Below are 14,748 nucleotides of genomic sequence, written 5' to 3' on the forward strand. Positions count from 1 at the left end.
TTTCTTTAATGAACAGAGAATGTATAGATCCTTTAAAAAAAAAACCAACAAAAAACCAAAACCATATATTTATGTATTTAAAAACATTTCTGTTCTGCCCTCTTCAATAATTGTTCAAACCTTCATTATATATATTTATGTGTATATAGATATATATCCAAAATATATATATTTTTTAAGCTACCGAATTTGCCAATGGAAATGAGCAGATCTGCCGTTAAAGCTCTCCTCCTCCTCCTCCTGGTACTTTCCATACAGAGAGGCAGAAGTCACTCAAGCAGCTGCAGTGCATTAGTTCCAATAGTTTAACAGACAGCTTGGTGTGGCTCTAACAAAAGCAGTGCTAATGCAGCTCCTTTCCTCTGCTTGCATTGGCCCTGATAGTTAGTAAGTGATCTCTGGCAACCGTGTTAGGAGAGGAGTGGTAATGTTTAATAGGCTTCTGTGGAGGAGTTAGCCTGCTTTGTTTACAGATCATTATCTGTACAGAGACAGTGAGGCAGGCAGCACCATGTTGAAAGCAGAGTAAGCTGCAAGGGAGTTAGTTGCAGCTGTGAGCTGAACTGGCAAGGAATTGTTTGAAGCAACTGAAAAATTACATCCTTTTTTTTTTTTTTTTTCCTTCGGACTCTGTGCAAAATACTTTTGTAAAGTTTTTCTTCAGAAAAGATGGCTCAGCAAACAGCCAGCTCAGATACCTTGGCTGTACCTGAAGTGGATAATTCACACTGTCAGAATCCATGGTTGAATGAGGATCTGGTGAAGACACTGAGGGAAAACCTGTTGCAACATGAGAAGTCCAAGGCATCCCGAAAGACTCAAACTGTGTCTCCAAGGCTGTCTCCAATTATTTCTCCCAGAAATTCTCCCAGGCTCTTGCGCAGGATGCTCCTGAACAGTAACATACCGAAGCAGCGGCGTTTCACTGTGGCACATACATGGTAAGAGAGAGGGTTTGATGCTGAGCTCTCCCGGCTCTTTCTCCAGAGCTGTCACTGTCTATCTCGGTGTGTTCAAGCTGAATGCTTTGTGAACCACATCCTAGCAGCCAGGGGCCGCTTGACAGGGGGATACAGTGAATCAGATTTGAAGTTTATTAACTGAAGCTCATATCAGATACTGTACAGTAAAGAGAGAGAGAGAGAGAGAGCAGGCAACATCACTTAAAATAAAGTGCTTTTTGTGAACATGATTTTATTTTTAAAGTCAACAAAACATCATGAAAATTATGAGTAACCTGTGCTGTTGAAGGCACTGAGCAAGTAGACTCAGTCTAGGGTCTATACATTTCTTTAAAATATTTGTAGAATGATATATATATATATATATATATATATATATATACACATTTTCTATTAAAATGAATATCCACCTGGACATAAAAGGATTGATGATGATATAAAATACCCCAAGAAATCAGAAATACATATTAAAATATAAACATAGTTAATGTAAAGTAAAATATATGTTGTGTATATACTATCTATACAAATTGTATACATACAATTCATTGCGCCTGTATAGTATTTATATGTGCATTGTTCTACAAATATATATATATATATATATATGTGTGTGTGTATATATATACACACACACACACATATAGCATAGTGCCTGCAGATGTGTGATTTTACCCATGTAGAAATGTTAACATGTATCCATACGGACAGAGAGAGAAGGATAATGCAATAGGTGGCTTAGCTCCATTTAGTTTATTTTTAGATTTGAGATTGCTGCTGATATGGAAGTATTCTTGGGTGGGGGGGGGGGGGGGGGGTCCTCGGTCCTCTTCGGAATAAGGTTTTTCTTCTTTCTTGTGTATGCAGCACCTCTGTTGCCATGCTGTCATAGTCGTTGCTATGCCGCTTCCTGCCCTCAGCCCCTCAGTCGGTGAGATTCTGATTGGCTAGCTGGATATGCCCATGCTACTTCCTGAGATGTTTTTAAGGCGCGTGTTATGTATAGGAACTAATATGGTATTATTAATCCAGTATTGCACCGACACAGCAGTCCTTTAATAGCAGCATAAGGATTTGCTGGAAGTGAAGCACAGTTTTTGGTTTTAAGCCATAGCTTCAGGAAATTACACCTCTGTGCGGTAATAATGGGGAACTCGAGAGTTCTGATTCTCTTACTGAACTCTTATGGCTAATTTGCTTGGCTCATTGGGTGTATTTCTTTTTAAAGACCTACCTAACTTGCATGCTCCACTTTGCAGTGTGCACCATGAGATTTGTATGCGCTGCCCCCAGATGCATTTTAATCTTAGGTAGCATGGTCAGTGTGACACTGACTGTGACAAAATTTGTTTTATAGTGGTGGTCAGAAATTACCAGAGATTTTTTTTTTTCTTCTCTGAACTTTAATACATTTTTATTTTTATAGAGTGAATTAAATTTTGAGAGCCTGCTCCATGGCTCGATTATAGTATGTCTCATTGTGAAGCAGGAAACCTTAATCTAGGCCTGTCTAGAGATGATGAGGCTTGGGCTTTGAGTATATTATGGAAGCGATTTGCTTATGCTCTGTAAGAGCAGTGCTGGAGTAAGCAGGGCATGGAGAACATGTCCCCTTCAGCCTTCACCAGTGAGGGATCTTGTGTTGCCTGGCCCTTGATATCTGGAGAAAAGGAGATAAAAGTAATGGGCAGAATATTTTTCAACATAATCCTGTTCCTTGATGGCATTATTCTGTGTGCTAGTTGTGACGGGGGACCAAAAGACCCTACTTTCAAACATGTTTCTCCAATTTTGAATCTACAGAAAAAAATGTTTGAAAATCAGGCTGAATGGATTATACTTTGCACCTGGGCTCTTGTGAGCAGTTTTGAATGGTAGAGGTTTGGTGGTCTTTTTGCAAGGTGAGCTGGTTCTCAGCCTTATCCTGGAGGTTTATCTACCTGGCGTGGTGTTCAGGATAGCCACAATGAGTATATATGAGACCGATCAGCACGTGCACCGAGCCTCCAGTATTTGCAGTTATATCTCATTCATATTCATTATGAATCTCCTGAAACCAGACCAGTTAAGAGTGCCTCCAGGACAGGACTGAGAACCACTTGGCAAGGGAATATATGAGATGGAGATAGGTTACACAATGAGACAGAAAAATGGAACATGTAAGTTATGACAAATGTATTTTCCTCCTCATTTCCTTTGCATCCACCAGGCTTCTGTCTTGCAAAAAAAAAAAGTTTGTCTTTTTATAGTGCGTATATATATATATATATATATGTACACACACTACAGTAAACTATAAATGTGATAGACAAATATTTCAAGTTATGGGTTTATTTTTCTGATACAGTGATATAGTATGTTTTTTTGACAATATAATGTAATGTGCTGCACAAAGCTCTGTGTCATATCATGTTAAATTGAGTTAAATGAAAGCCATTGCTCTCACAGGGAACACTAACATCTAGTTCTGTTAAATGATATTGCGCCACAGCAACCTTTTCACATAACGTTAAGACACATTTGTAAGTATTCCCTGAGGCTAAGTGGCAAAAAAAAGTATTATTATTGTTAACGTTGTTCAGTATTGAATTATACCACGTTTTAGATCTTATAGAAGTCCATACTCAAAAAGGTTTGTCTGGCTAAGTTAAGACTTAGCTGAATAAACCCCAAGTTTTGAACAGCTAAAACTTACCTGGCTAAAAAGAGGCAGTGCAGGGCTTAAACTTAGCCAGGTAGTGCCAATATTCAGCACTACATGACTAAGGCCTGGATTCATTAAGTCATGGTATCTTTTCATAAATGGGGGTCCCACTATCGCCAGGGGGTGTTTCTGTGATAATGGGGACCCTGCCTCCCAAAAAATAGCACAACTCTATGGTGTGGCCAAACACCACGGGACAAGAGAACGTGGCTAACCACAATAGTGGCCCCATCTTCTAGGGACTGCCAGCGCCTTAAAGGGCTGGCCGCTAAAAAAGTTGCTGTGGCTCGAGAAAAGGTTGAGCAGGGTTCAGGGCTGACCCCCGGGGGCCACCACTCGAGGCAGCCCCAACTGCCCAAAAGTTAAAAAAAAAAAAAAAAATACCCCAAACCAAAGATGCCTGTGTGGAACAGCCCCTCCCAGCACCCTCCCCCCAAAGGTAAAAGTATTCATTGGGGATCAGGGGTTCCCAACTCCCCCCAAAGGTTTGTAAATAAAAAAATACTTTTACCTTGGGGGGGACAAGGTTGGGGGGCTGTTGCTGCACAGCCACGTTCATCTGTTCAATGTGCGTTAGAGCATACTGCGGATTTATTTATTTATCGAGTTTTATATACCGTCATTTGGTTTCGCCATCATAACGGTTTACAAGTTTCGATCGGTGTAAGACATTTTAAAGAGGTAATACAATGATCATAATAGAAGAAATATAACAGTTAAAGTTAGAGGGGAACAGTTATGGTAAAGTTTGATAACAGTCAGTGTACAAGGTGTTATGTCTGAGGGATATGTGCATGGCGAGGTCTGTCAGGGGGATGTATGGTTGTCTTTGCTTGTCTTGGTAGGCTTTGGTGAACAGACATGTTTTCAGTTCTTTCTTGAATGTTTTTAAGTTGGGTTGCAGTCTTAGTTCAGTCGGAAGTGTATTCCATAGTTTGGGGCTGGCGAGGGAGATTGCTTTTTCTCGAACTGTTGTGCTGTTCGGATGGAGGGAATTATCAAGAGGCCTTTGTTGGTTGATTGGAGGTTTCGCTGTGGATTTGGAGTCTGATAGTTGTGCCCAACCAGTCAGTTTGTTCCTCATGTATTAGTTTGTACATGCTAAAATTAATGCATATTCAGTGTAAATGAAGGAACATCAGGTACACACCTAGGCACTGAGAAAATAGCATGGTATGCGCTCCTACCCATGCTACTGTTTAGCATGTCCACACTAAGGCTGAAAATGTAACACCTGCCTCAGAATAGATGTTAACCTTTTAGTGTGCACTGCTTACCTTACCAGCATGAATTGTGGTTGAAAGAGGAAGGGATATGCAAGAAATGATATTTACTCCTGGGGGAATTCTGCGCACAAAAACCTAAAATTCTGCAAACTTTATATTGGTCAAAATAACACAATTTACATGACAGACTAAGTAATTACTTTTTAAATTAATACAGAAATGCAGAATACAGAGATTAATACAGAGATGCAGAATTTCCCTAGTGTCCCTTCCACTCGCTCTCCCTACGTGCAACGTGGCTCATCCTGGCCACGTTGCACTCTTAGGCCCCATCTCCTCCACCTGCAAGTATCTCTTCCCTCCACCTCTAGGCTCAACCCCTTCCACTCTATCTCCAGTCCCAGAGTTTGACCCCATTCTAAGTACTACCCCTCACACAGGCTCCTTCTGTCCCTCCCTCTCTCACACACATGCTCCCTCTCTCTAGTACACATACACACACCCTCATACAGGCTCTCTCACTCTCTCGTACACACAAACACATCCTCTCATACAGAGGGGTCCCTCTCTTTTGCATACACACCCACACAAGCCTCACACAGGCTACCTATGTCTCTCTCTCATGCACCCCTTCAGACAGGCTCTGTCTCACACATACACACTCTCTTTACACAGGCTAGCACCCTCACATATACACAATCCCTTTTTCATACACACGAGCTCCCAATCTCTCACACGCATACACACTCCTTCACAATCTCCTCATATAGGCTCCCTCTCTCTGAAACCCACACTCAAGCATCCCCCCTCCCGCTCTCTTACCTTCCATACTCTCTCGCTCATCCCCCCTGATCTCTCTCTCACTTCCTCTCCCCCACACCCCCTCTCTTCTTCTCTCTCACAGCCCCTCCCCTTCCGCACACCCCTTCCCTCACACACACACACACACACACACAGAGACACACACACATTCACTCTCACTAGGGTCTTCATCTTCGCCGCGAACGGAACACACTCCATTCGCGGCACACGGGGGCCTTCATCTTTGCCGTGAGTGGAGCCCATCCCCCGCCACACGGAGGCCTTCATCTTCACCACTAATGGTGCACCGGGATCTTCATCTTCGTGTGTTCTATTTGTGGCATGCCGGGGGTCTCATCTGCCATTTTCTGTGCAGAAAATGGCAATTCTGCGCGGGGGGGGGGGGGTATTCTGCGCTCTGAAGTAGCGCAGAATTCCCCCAGGACTAGATGTTGTAAAGGTTTACTCGCAAGTCTTTGAGCCATGTTCCCAAACTGTCATTTGATAAAGAAAAATACAGTAATACATACCTTATATCTTCCTACACAAATCTACATTTGTTGATGAAATAGAAATGTCTTTTCAAAACAAAAGATTAACACATGACAAAGTGGTTTTCCAATATTGTTGTGTACATCACAATAAATAAGGTAGAAAATTTTACCTTCTCTAATAAAGGGTCATTCCACAAGTTCCTATAGAATTGCCTACCATGATGGCCACTGTTGTCATCAGGCCAAATACCATTGCAGATATTCTGAGCCTTTACCCACAATAGTGGTTTGGGGAATGAGGACTACTTAGAAGGCAACAATTCCCAATACAGATCTCTGAGGTGCTCCACTTACAACCTTTCTCCATTTGGAAAACTGACCATTTATTCCTATCTTCTGTTTTCTGTCTTTTATCCAGTTACAAATCCACAATAGGATAATACCTCCAATCTCATGACCTTCCAATGTCCTGAGGAATCTCTCATGAGGGACTTTGTCAAATGTCTTCTGAAAATCCAAATACACTCTTATCAATTGGCTTACCTTTGCCCGCATGTTTACTTATAATCTCAAAAAATCTTGTAAATTGGTAAGGTGAGACTTCCCTGTGCAAAAACCATGTTGACTCTCCCCCATTAAACCATGTCTATTTTATCAGCACCCTACAAAGAGAGGAGGAGAGAGAGTGAGCAGTGTCTGTAGAAAAAAAAATAGAATGGACAGAAGTCAACACTTATGTCATCCCATTCCCCCACATAAGGGGGAATGGGATGACATACGGGAAAATATAATGTGGGTATAGAATACATAAGAATGTTGAGAGTTAGAGAATGATAATGGAACTTGCTTTAACTTCAATGATGCTGCGGGGCAGACAATTACTAAATAGATTTTCCTAAGACATTTGTAAACATATTATTTGTTCTGAAGGTACTTGAACCACTGACTGGAGTCTCCTTAGTATTTTTGAGTATGAAAAGGGGCAGTAAAGTATCTATATAGAGAGTGGGTATGGTGACAAAGCTGAATATCCCGGACAGGACCAAACATCTTTCTTGGAGAATGAGAAACAAGGAGATGTGTGAATATTTCACTATGCCTAGTTTCCTTCTTTGGTACAGAAATTTGTATCTCTTCTTAAAAACTAGCCAAGGGCAGATCTGCTTTAAAACTACTCACTATCAACCAAGAGTAGGGCAGCTTTCAGAATACTTGAGGATATTGCATTGTACTCTGATCTTCCTGAGATTCAACTGAATTGAACTGGCTTGTTTCCTTATAGAAAAGAAAAGGAAACAGTGATGCTAGGTGTTATGGGCATTCAGTCCTATTGTGGATTGATTATAGGAAATAAAGAGTAGGACTAAATGGTCCATTTTCCAAGTGGTACCAGGTAAATAGTGGAGTGCTCCAAGGATCTGTCCTGGGACCTGTGCTGATTTAGCTGATTCATAAATGATCTGGAAAAGTGAGATCACATTTTCAGATGATATAAAATTATTCAAATGTGTTAAAACATGAGTAGATTGTGAGGACTGCTGATGGACCTTGCAAGATTGAAGGTGTGGGCATCTAAATGGCAGATGAAATTTAATGTGGACAAATGCAAAGTGATGCTCATAGGGAAAGAAAATCCTTACTGCAGTTATACAATGCTGGGTTCCATTTTAGGAGTCGCCATCCCTTGGAGTCATTGTGGACAATACATTGGAATCCTCAGCTCAGTGTGCAGTGGCAATCAAAAAAGCAAATAGAATGCTAGAAATGATTCAGAAATGAATGGAAATAAAACAGATAGTGCCTTTATATCAATCCATGGTGCAACCATACCTTGAGAATGGTTGCCCCCTCTCAAAAAAAAAGATAAAGCAGAACTAGAAAAGAAACAGAGAAAATAATAATAATAAAAAGATAACATGGATGAAGAAAAATTAAACAGGTTAGGACTGTTTAGTTTTGAGAAGAGGCGATTTAGAGGGCATATGATAGAGATTTATAAAATCATGAATGGGACAGAATGGGTAAGTAGGGTAGTGTTTCTTAACCAGACCTGATTAGGTGTGCCACAGGAGTCTCCACTGCCTGATGCTCTGGTCTCAGCACCTCACAGCAAAAAGAGCCACCAATGGTGGCTCTTAAATATGCAGGAGCTCCTTTCTGAGCACATTTGTAGTCATGCGTGCCTCTCCTTTGTAGTTAAAGCATAATCTCCAGAGTGTATTAACTACGGATACCATGCAGGGCTCAGATAGCCAGGCTCTGATTTTGTGCAGACACTCATTGTACACCTCCATTTTCCCTTCCTCAACTACATCCTTTAAGACCTTCCAGCCTCTGTCTTACTGAGATGGGGAGAACATACACTGAGCACTGAATGAAACTGACTCTGAATGTTGGAAGTGGAGGCAATGAAGGAGTTCTGGCAGTCATAGTAACAAACTGAGGCCTAGATTCATCAAAATGCAATAAATTTTGCATGAATAACACATGCGATATTTAAAAGGGGCATGGCTATGATAATTTAAGAGTTACTGCACCATGTGCTATATTAATGCTTCGCATAGGTACTTTATTGCACTGTGCATTAAAGTTATCGCACCCCATGATATTTGTACTTCGCAAGTTGCCCAGACAGGCATTTCTCACTTTTGGGCTGGAGAGAAAGAGAGCGAGAGACTCTTTATAAAGCTCTCGTAGTAGTCAACTCGCTATACCACTAGGAGGGCCAGTTAGTAACTCAAGGTGAGGTTTTGGTGGTGGTCTAGGGTTATGGGACTAGTTTTACATGCACAGTGAGACGTACGAACAGCACAGTACACATCAGTGAAGATTTGACATGATTTGGAGTGAGGAAAGTCACACAAAGATGAGATTTCTACAATGTTCTCTCGCTCTAGCTTGATAGTACCCTGGTAGAGAGTCCATCAAGCTAGGGTGAGTGAACATTGTAGAACTCTCATCTTTGTGTGACTTTCCTCAATCCAAATCATGTCAAATCTTCACTGATGTGTATTGTGCTGTTTGTGCGTCTCACTGTCATGTAAAATTGGCCCCAAAACCCTAGACCACCACCAAAAACTCACCTCGAGTTACTAGCTGGCCCTCCTATAGTGGTATAGAGAATTGACTACTATGTGTGCCTCCCCATAGGCTCTCTCTATATATATACTCCACTCCCCTCCCTCTCCCCTCTCTCCCTCTCCCCTCTCTCTGACTGAAAATGCCCAAAACAGAATTTGCGATATTTATCGCAAATCCTGTTTCTGGCATATCGCACAGCTTAATGCCAGGAAAAAAGGTGTAGTTATTTCCAGCATTAAAAGCGTGTGATAGTGCCCCTCATTTTCTTCGATCCCACCCAAACCCCTCCTAATCCCACCCTTTTGAATAAATTTTAAAAATTTGCATTTGCACGATATATTATTGCATGCATTATGGCATTATCACGGGTGTAAGGGCCCTAACACCTGCAATAATGCCATAACGCATTTTGATGAATGATCCTGTGAGTTGGCTGCTTGCACTGCATGGATTTCTGCCTTCTCCGGCACTTGTATATAGAAGGAATTGAAATATTGTGATGGGTCCATATGTGTGTCTTTCTTAATTTGGAAGAAAAACTGATGGCGGTTTTCAGTGTTTCTCTTACTCTTCTTTTAACCATATGAGTCCACTTCCTGTCGATTCTGCCTGCTCCTTGAAGATTGAACCAAACAAGGTTTTCATTAATATAGGTGTGCCTTGGATTGAAAAGGCTGAGAAACACTGAAATATGGGACAGTTATTTACGCTTTCAAAAATAATATTAAGACTATGAGACACTCCATGCAATTAACTGATAGTGGATTTAAAACAAATCAGAGTGAATATTTTTTCCCCTCAATGCACAATCAAGCTGTGGAATTTATTGCTGGAGGACATGGTTAAGACATCTAGCATAGCTAAAATTAAAAGAGATTTGGACAAGGTTCTGAGGAAAAATCCATAAACCATTATAGACACCCATTGGGATCTTCATTAGATGGCTGTAGTCAAAGACCTGGGTAGATAATGTAGGAGTGAATTAAAGCACTTGCTACTGCACCCCTGTGTTGTACTGCAGTGGTAGACTTCAGCCTGCATCATAGATTTGTGTGGCATTTTGAGTTGGCGGAGGAGAAGGAGCTGTTTTGCTCGAGTTGGGTTTTTCACTGTTCTTGGTGTGCTAAGCCTCATGGCTTGGCTTTTGCACCAAATAGGAAGGAGACAGTTACCTTACTAGCACCCAACCTTTTAGTAAAAATGTCCCAGGTTTTGTTAGATTTTTGGAAGTTTTGCTATGAAATCCCTTGTCCTTGGCTCTGGGATAAAGGATTTCAGGGAATCCCTTATCCTAGAAAGACCAGGAGTAGAGAGAGAAGACTCTGGAGCATTGGTGACCTGCTGTAGGTGAGTTCCAGGTTTTGCCCTTTTGTGGAGATTTGGAATTTTGTTTTATGGGAAATTTTACCGCTATCCTTTCTGCCAAGATGAAAGACGGGAGTCTTCCCCATTGAGTGGAGAATGAGTTTACAATCTGAAAAGGAGAACTGTAAGTAAGAACTTTCTGTGCATCTGAAGACCTCCACTAGAATCTTCATTCTGGTAGAAGAATGACAATTTTGAGTTGTGGAGTGTAGGGGGGGATAACATTATGGACCTTTAATATTTAGGGGAGAGGAATTCCATCTACATTAAAATACCACTGTCCACCTCGGATGCTTACTCCTCCATGCTCTGGAGGTGGAGATATTCCTCCTAACTCTGAGGAACACTTGCATAAATAAAGAGGAGTTTGGAAAATTGAGATAACTGACTGCCTTGAGAACAGGTATGTATATTGCCAAATAATACTGAAAGTCTGCAACAGTAAAGATTTGTTTTGGAACAACCACCTGGAGTGTCCCACCTATTTATTTGGCACTCACATCCATTATATACACACACTGGACTAGAGCACCTAGAGGAGAGAGACATCCTCTGCACCTTGGGGTCTTGGAGGTTTTATTTATTTATTTAAAATCTTGTATTCTGTGACTTCCAAAAAGAACTTCTGTTCAGTGCAGAACAACCCCCCATTGGAAGAATGATCCTCAGGACAATGGGACCCTCTTTGGCTCTTGCCATCACAGATCAAAACCAAAAGAAGGACTGTACCATTATTAGCCAGAAAGATTTGGGAGAGCCACAATCTTTCCTGGGAGTGAGCAAGAAGAAATAGATATACTCTTTAGGATCTACTACGTGCCTGTAACCCAGATTGGCTACTGTTGTAGACAGGATGCTGGGTTTGATGGCACACCTTATATTCTTATTTATTTATTACTCACATTTAGAAAAAACACCCCTCTAACAAGGGCTGTATGCAAGAACATCACATGCAATTAAATATAAATAAAATCAAAATCAGCAAATGACATGAAACTAGACATCAAGCAATATAAACATAAAATTACTAAAAATATTCCATAAAACATAACATTAATGACCCCGAACAATCCTCCAGAATTATATGTAGTATCTGATCCCTCCAAAATTAAGTAAATGTAGACCTATACAAAGTTTATAAAAATTTAAATAATCATTAATAGCATGCAACTCCCCATACAGAGAATTTGAGGTATAGTCCTGTAATTGAAAAAACCTTCTGGTTTACGTCAGAATAGCAACTTTAATAGATGGTACTTCCTGTAATAAATCTTGGGAAGAATGTAAATCTCTTCTTGGACAGTACTGGGATATTCTGTTAGAAAGTTATTTTGGGATTTGTTTATCTAAGATCTTAAAAACAAATCTTAAAAACAAATGATATTATTTGAAGGGAATCAGCAATGAATGAAAAGAATTCAGAGCAGGGGTGTTGTGATCATATCATTATAAACTACATAAATTCCTGGCTTCTGAAATGAGAACATAGGAACATAAGATTTGCCTTACTGGGTCAGACCTAGTATCAAGCCTAGTATCCTGTTTCCAACAGTGGCCAATCCAGGTCACAAGTACCTGGCATGATCCCAAGGGGTAGATAGATTCCAAGCTGCTTATCCCAAGAATAAGCAGTGGATTTTTGCAATTCTACCTTAATGGTTAATGAAGTTTTTCTCCAGGAAATTGTCCAAACCTTTTTTCAAATACAGCTACACTAATAGCTTTCACCTCACTTTTGTTCCCATTTCCAGGGCATTTATAAATATTAAAAAGCAGTGGTCCCAGATCAGATCTCTGGGGCATTCCACTATTCGTCTTTCTCCTTTGGGAAAATTTACCATTTAGTCTTACTCTCTATTTTTTATATTTTACCAGTTGGCAATCCACAATAGGACACTGTCCCCTGTCCCATGACTTTTTAATTTCCTAAGAAGTCTCTCATGAGGGACTTTGTCAAATGCTTTCTGGAAATCCAGGTACATTATATCAACTGGCTCACCTTTATCCACATGTTTATTTATGCCCTCCAAAAAATGTAACAAATTTGTGAGACAAGACTTCTCTTGGCTAAATCCATGTTGGCTTTGTCTCATTAAACTATGCCTATCTATATGTTTAGAAATGTTGTTCTTTATGATAGTTTCTACCATTTTACCTGGCACAGACGACAGACTCACTGGTCTATAGTTTCCTGGATCACCCCTTAATCCTTTTTTAAAAAATGGCATTTCATTGGCAACCCTCCAGTCTTCAATTACTGTAGTCAATGTTACTGGTAGTTTACAAATTTTCAATAGCAAGTCTGCAATTTCATTTCTCAGTTCCTTCAGCATTCAGGGATGTATACCATCTGATTCAGGTGTTTTGCTACTCTAGTTTGTCAGCTTGCCCTAGTACATCTTCCACTTTCACTGTTTCGATTCCTCTGAACCATCAGAAGCTTTAAGACCTATATATACGGGCGGATTTTAAAAGCCCTGCTCGCGTAAATCCGCCCGGTGTTACACGAGCAGGGCCCTCGCGCGCCGACGCGCCTATTTTGCATAGGCCGCCGGTGCGCGCAGAGCCCCGGGACGCACGTAAGTCCCGGGGTTTTTTTGGGGGGGGGGCGTGTCGGGGGGGGGGGGCGAACGATGCGGCGTTTTGGGGGCGGGATGCGGCGTTTTGGGGGCGGGCCCAGGGGCGTGGTTTCGGCCTGGGGCATTCCGGGGGCGTGGCCGCGCCCTCCGGAACTGCCCTCGGGTCGGGTCTCGGCACGCCAGCAGCCCGCTAGCGCGCGTGGATTTACATCTCCCTCCGGGAGGCGTAAATCCGTGGATAAAGGTAGGGGGAGTGTTTAGATAGGGCCGGGGGGGGGTGGGTTAGGTAGGGGAAGGGAGGGGAAGGTGAGGGGAGGGAACGGAGACAGGCTGCGCGGCTCGGTGCGCGCCGGCTGCCCCAAATCGGCAGCCTTGCGCGCGCCGATCCAGGATTTTAGAAGATACGCGCGGCTACGCGCGTATCTTATAAAATCCAGCGTACTTTTGTTTGCGCCTGGTGCGCGAACAAAAGTACGCGAACGCACTTTTTTTTAAAAATCTACCCATAGAGAATTATAATCCAGATGGAATAGTGTATGAATCACTGTAGCCAAGTGCTCCTTTGAAATAGAGGAGTACAAATCACATATCAAACATAATTGAAAAAAAATAGATTGAACCACAGTTTTAATATGAGCTTCAAAAGACAGTACAGAGTCCACAACTACTCATACAGATCTCTTATACCAGTAAAAGGTGGGTGTCAGAGTACTCTAATGTTTGCAGCAGAAATGTGAATGAAACTGATATGAATAGTTAAAAAATTGTTGGGGGTTTTGGTCATAGAGGCACGCTTATAGAGGGGGCAGAAATTCAGACAGACATACACACAGAGATGTTGATTTTAAAAGGCCAGTTTCCCTGTAGCAAACTAGGATAAAATGGCATGCAATAAATTTCTCCAGCTAATTGCACCTTTATGTAGGTCATGAATATTGCTATATTGAACACTATAAATCCATCATCTAGGAAAGATGACACTGGATGTCATTTAGGTGTACTTGTTTACAAGTAGAACAGTGCCTTACTTGTTATGTTGGTGTCATGGGCATGCACCTGAAGGTGTGCTGAACTAGAAATTTTTTGTTTTTATGGTGCCACTATAGTACCACTACAGTAAAACACAATGTCCTGATAAGCGTGAATACATTTTTCTTTACTTAACAGTATGCCAAAGTCCTGTTTGAGCAAGGCAGAACTGAAGGGAATGCAGAAGTGGCTCTGTGATTTCAGGCAGAGAGAGAGAGTATGAATATGAATTATTTTAAAAGTTTCTGGGGCCTATGTTGAGACACATCACAAATTATCATGGTAGTAAATCTTTTGAGTAAAATGGTGTCTGATTTATTATTATCTATCACGGCAGCACTGCTTCATTTCTCGTGTCATTACTATGATGGAAAAAAGGTCAGGCATGTGTTATACCATTAAAAAATCTGAGTGTGTTAGCTTTTAAGAACACTTTTGTTCAGATCATGCGATGATTTATGGTGTAGTACAAAGTGAAACCTGAACATTTATGATACAGAAGTCACA

At 41.2% G+C, this 14,748-nt stretch overlaps 1 protein-coding gene across 2 annotated transcripts in view; it reads left to right on the plus strand.

Moving 5' to 3' along the window:
- Positions 1-320: 320 nt before the first annotated feature.
- PDE4D (phosphodiesterase 4D) overlaps positions 321-14,748 on the plus strand; it is a 1,438,018-nt gene continuing 1,423,590 nt past the window's right edge. Inside the window, exon 1 of one of the 2 annotated variants that reach the window (XM_029576715.1) lies at positions 321-941. In XM_029576715.1, the coding sequence (XP_029432575.1) occupies positions 670-941 (272 nt within the window). In that variant the 5' untranslated portion in view covers positions 321-669. The remainder of the gene's footprint in view (positions 942-14,748) is intronic. The other variant, XM_029576676.1, reaches the window with a different exon arrangement.

This window comes from Rhinatrema bivittatum, chromosome 1 (genome assembly GCF_901001135.1).
Source record: "Rhinatrema bivittatum chromosome 1, aRhiBiv1.1, whole genome shotgun sequence".
Taxonomy (NCBI): domain Eukaryota; kingdom Metazoa; phylum Chordata; class Amphibia; order Gymnophiona; family Rhinatrematidae; genus Rhinatrema; species Rhinatrema bivittatum.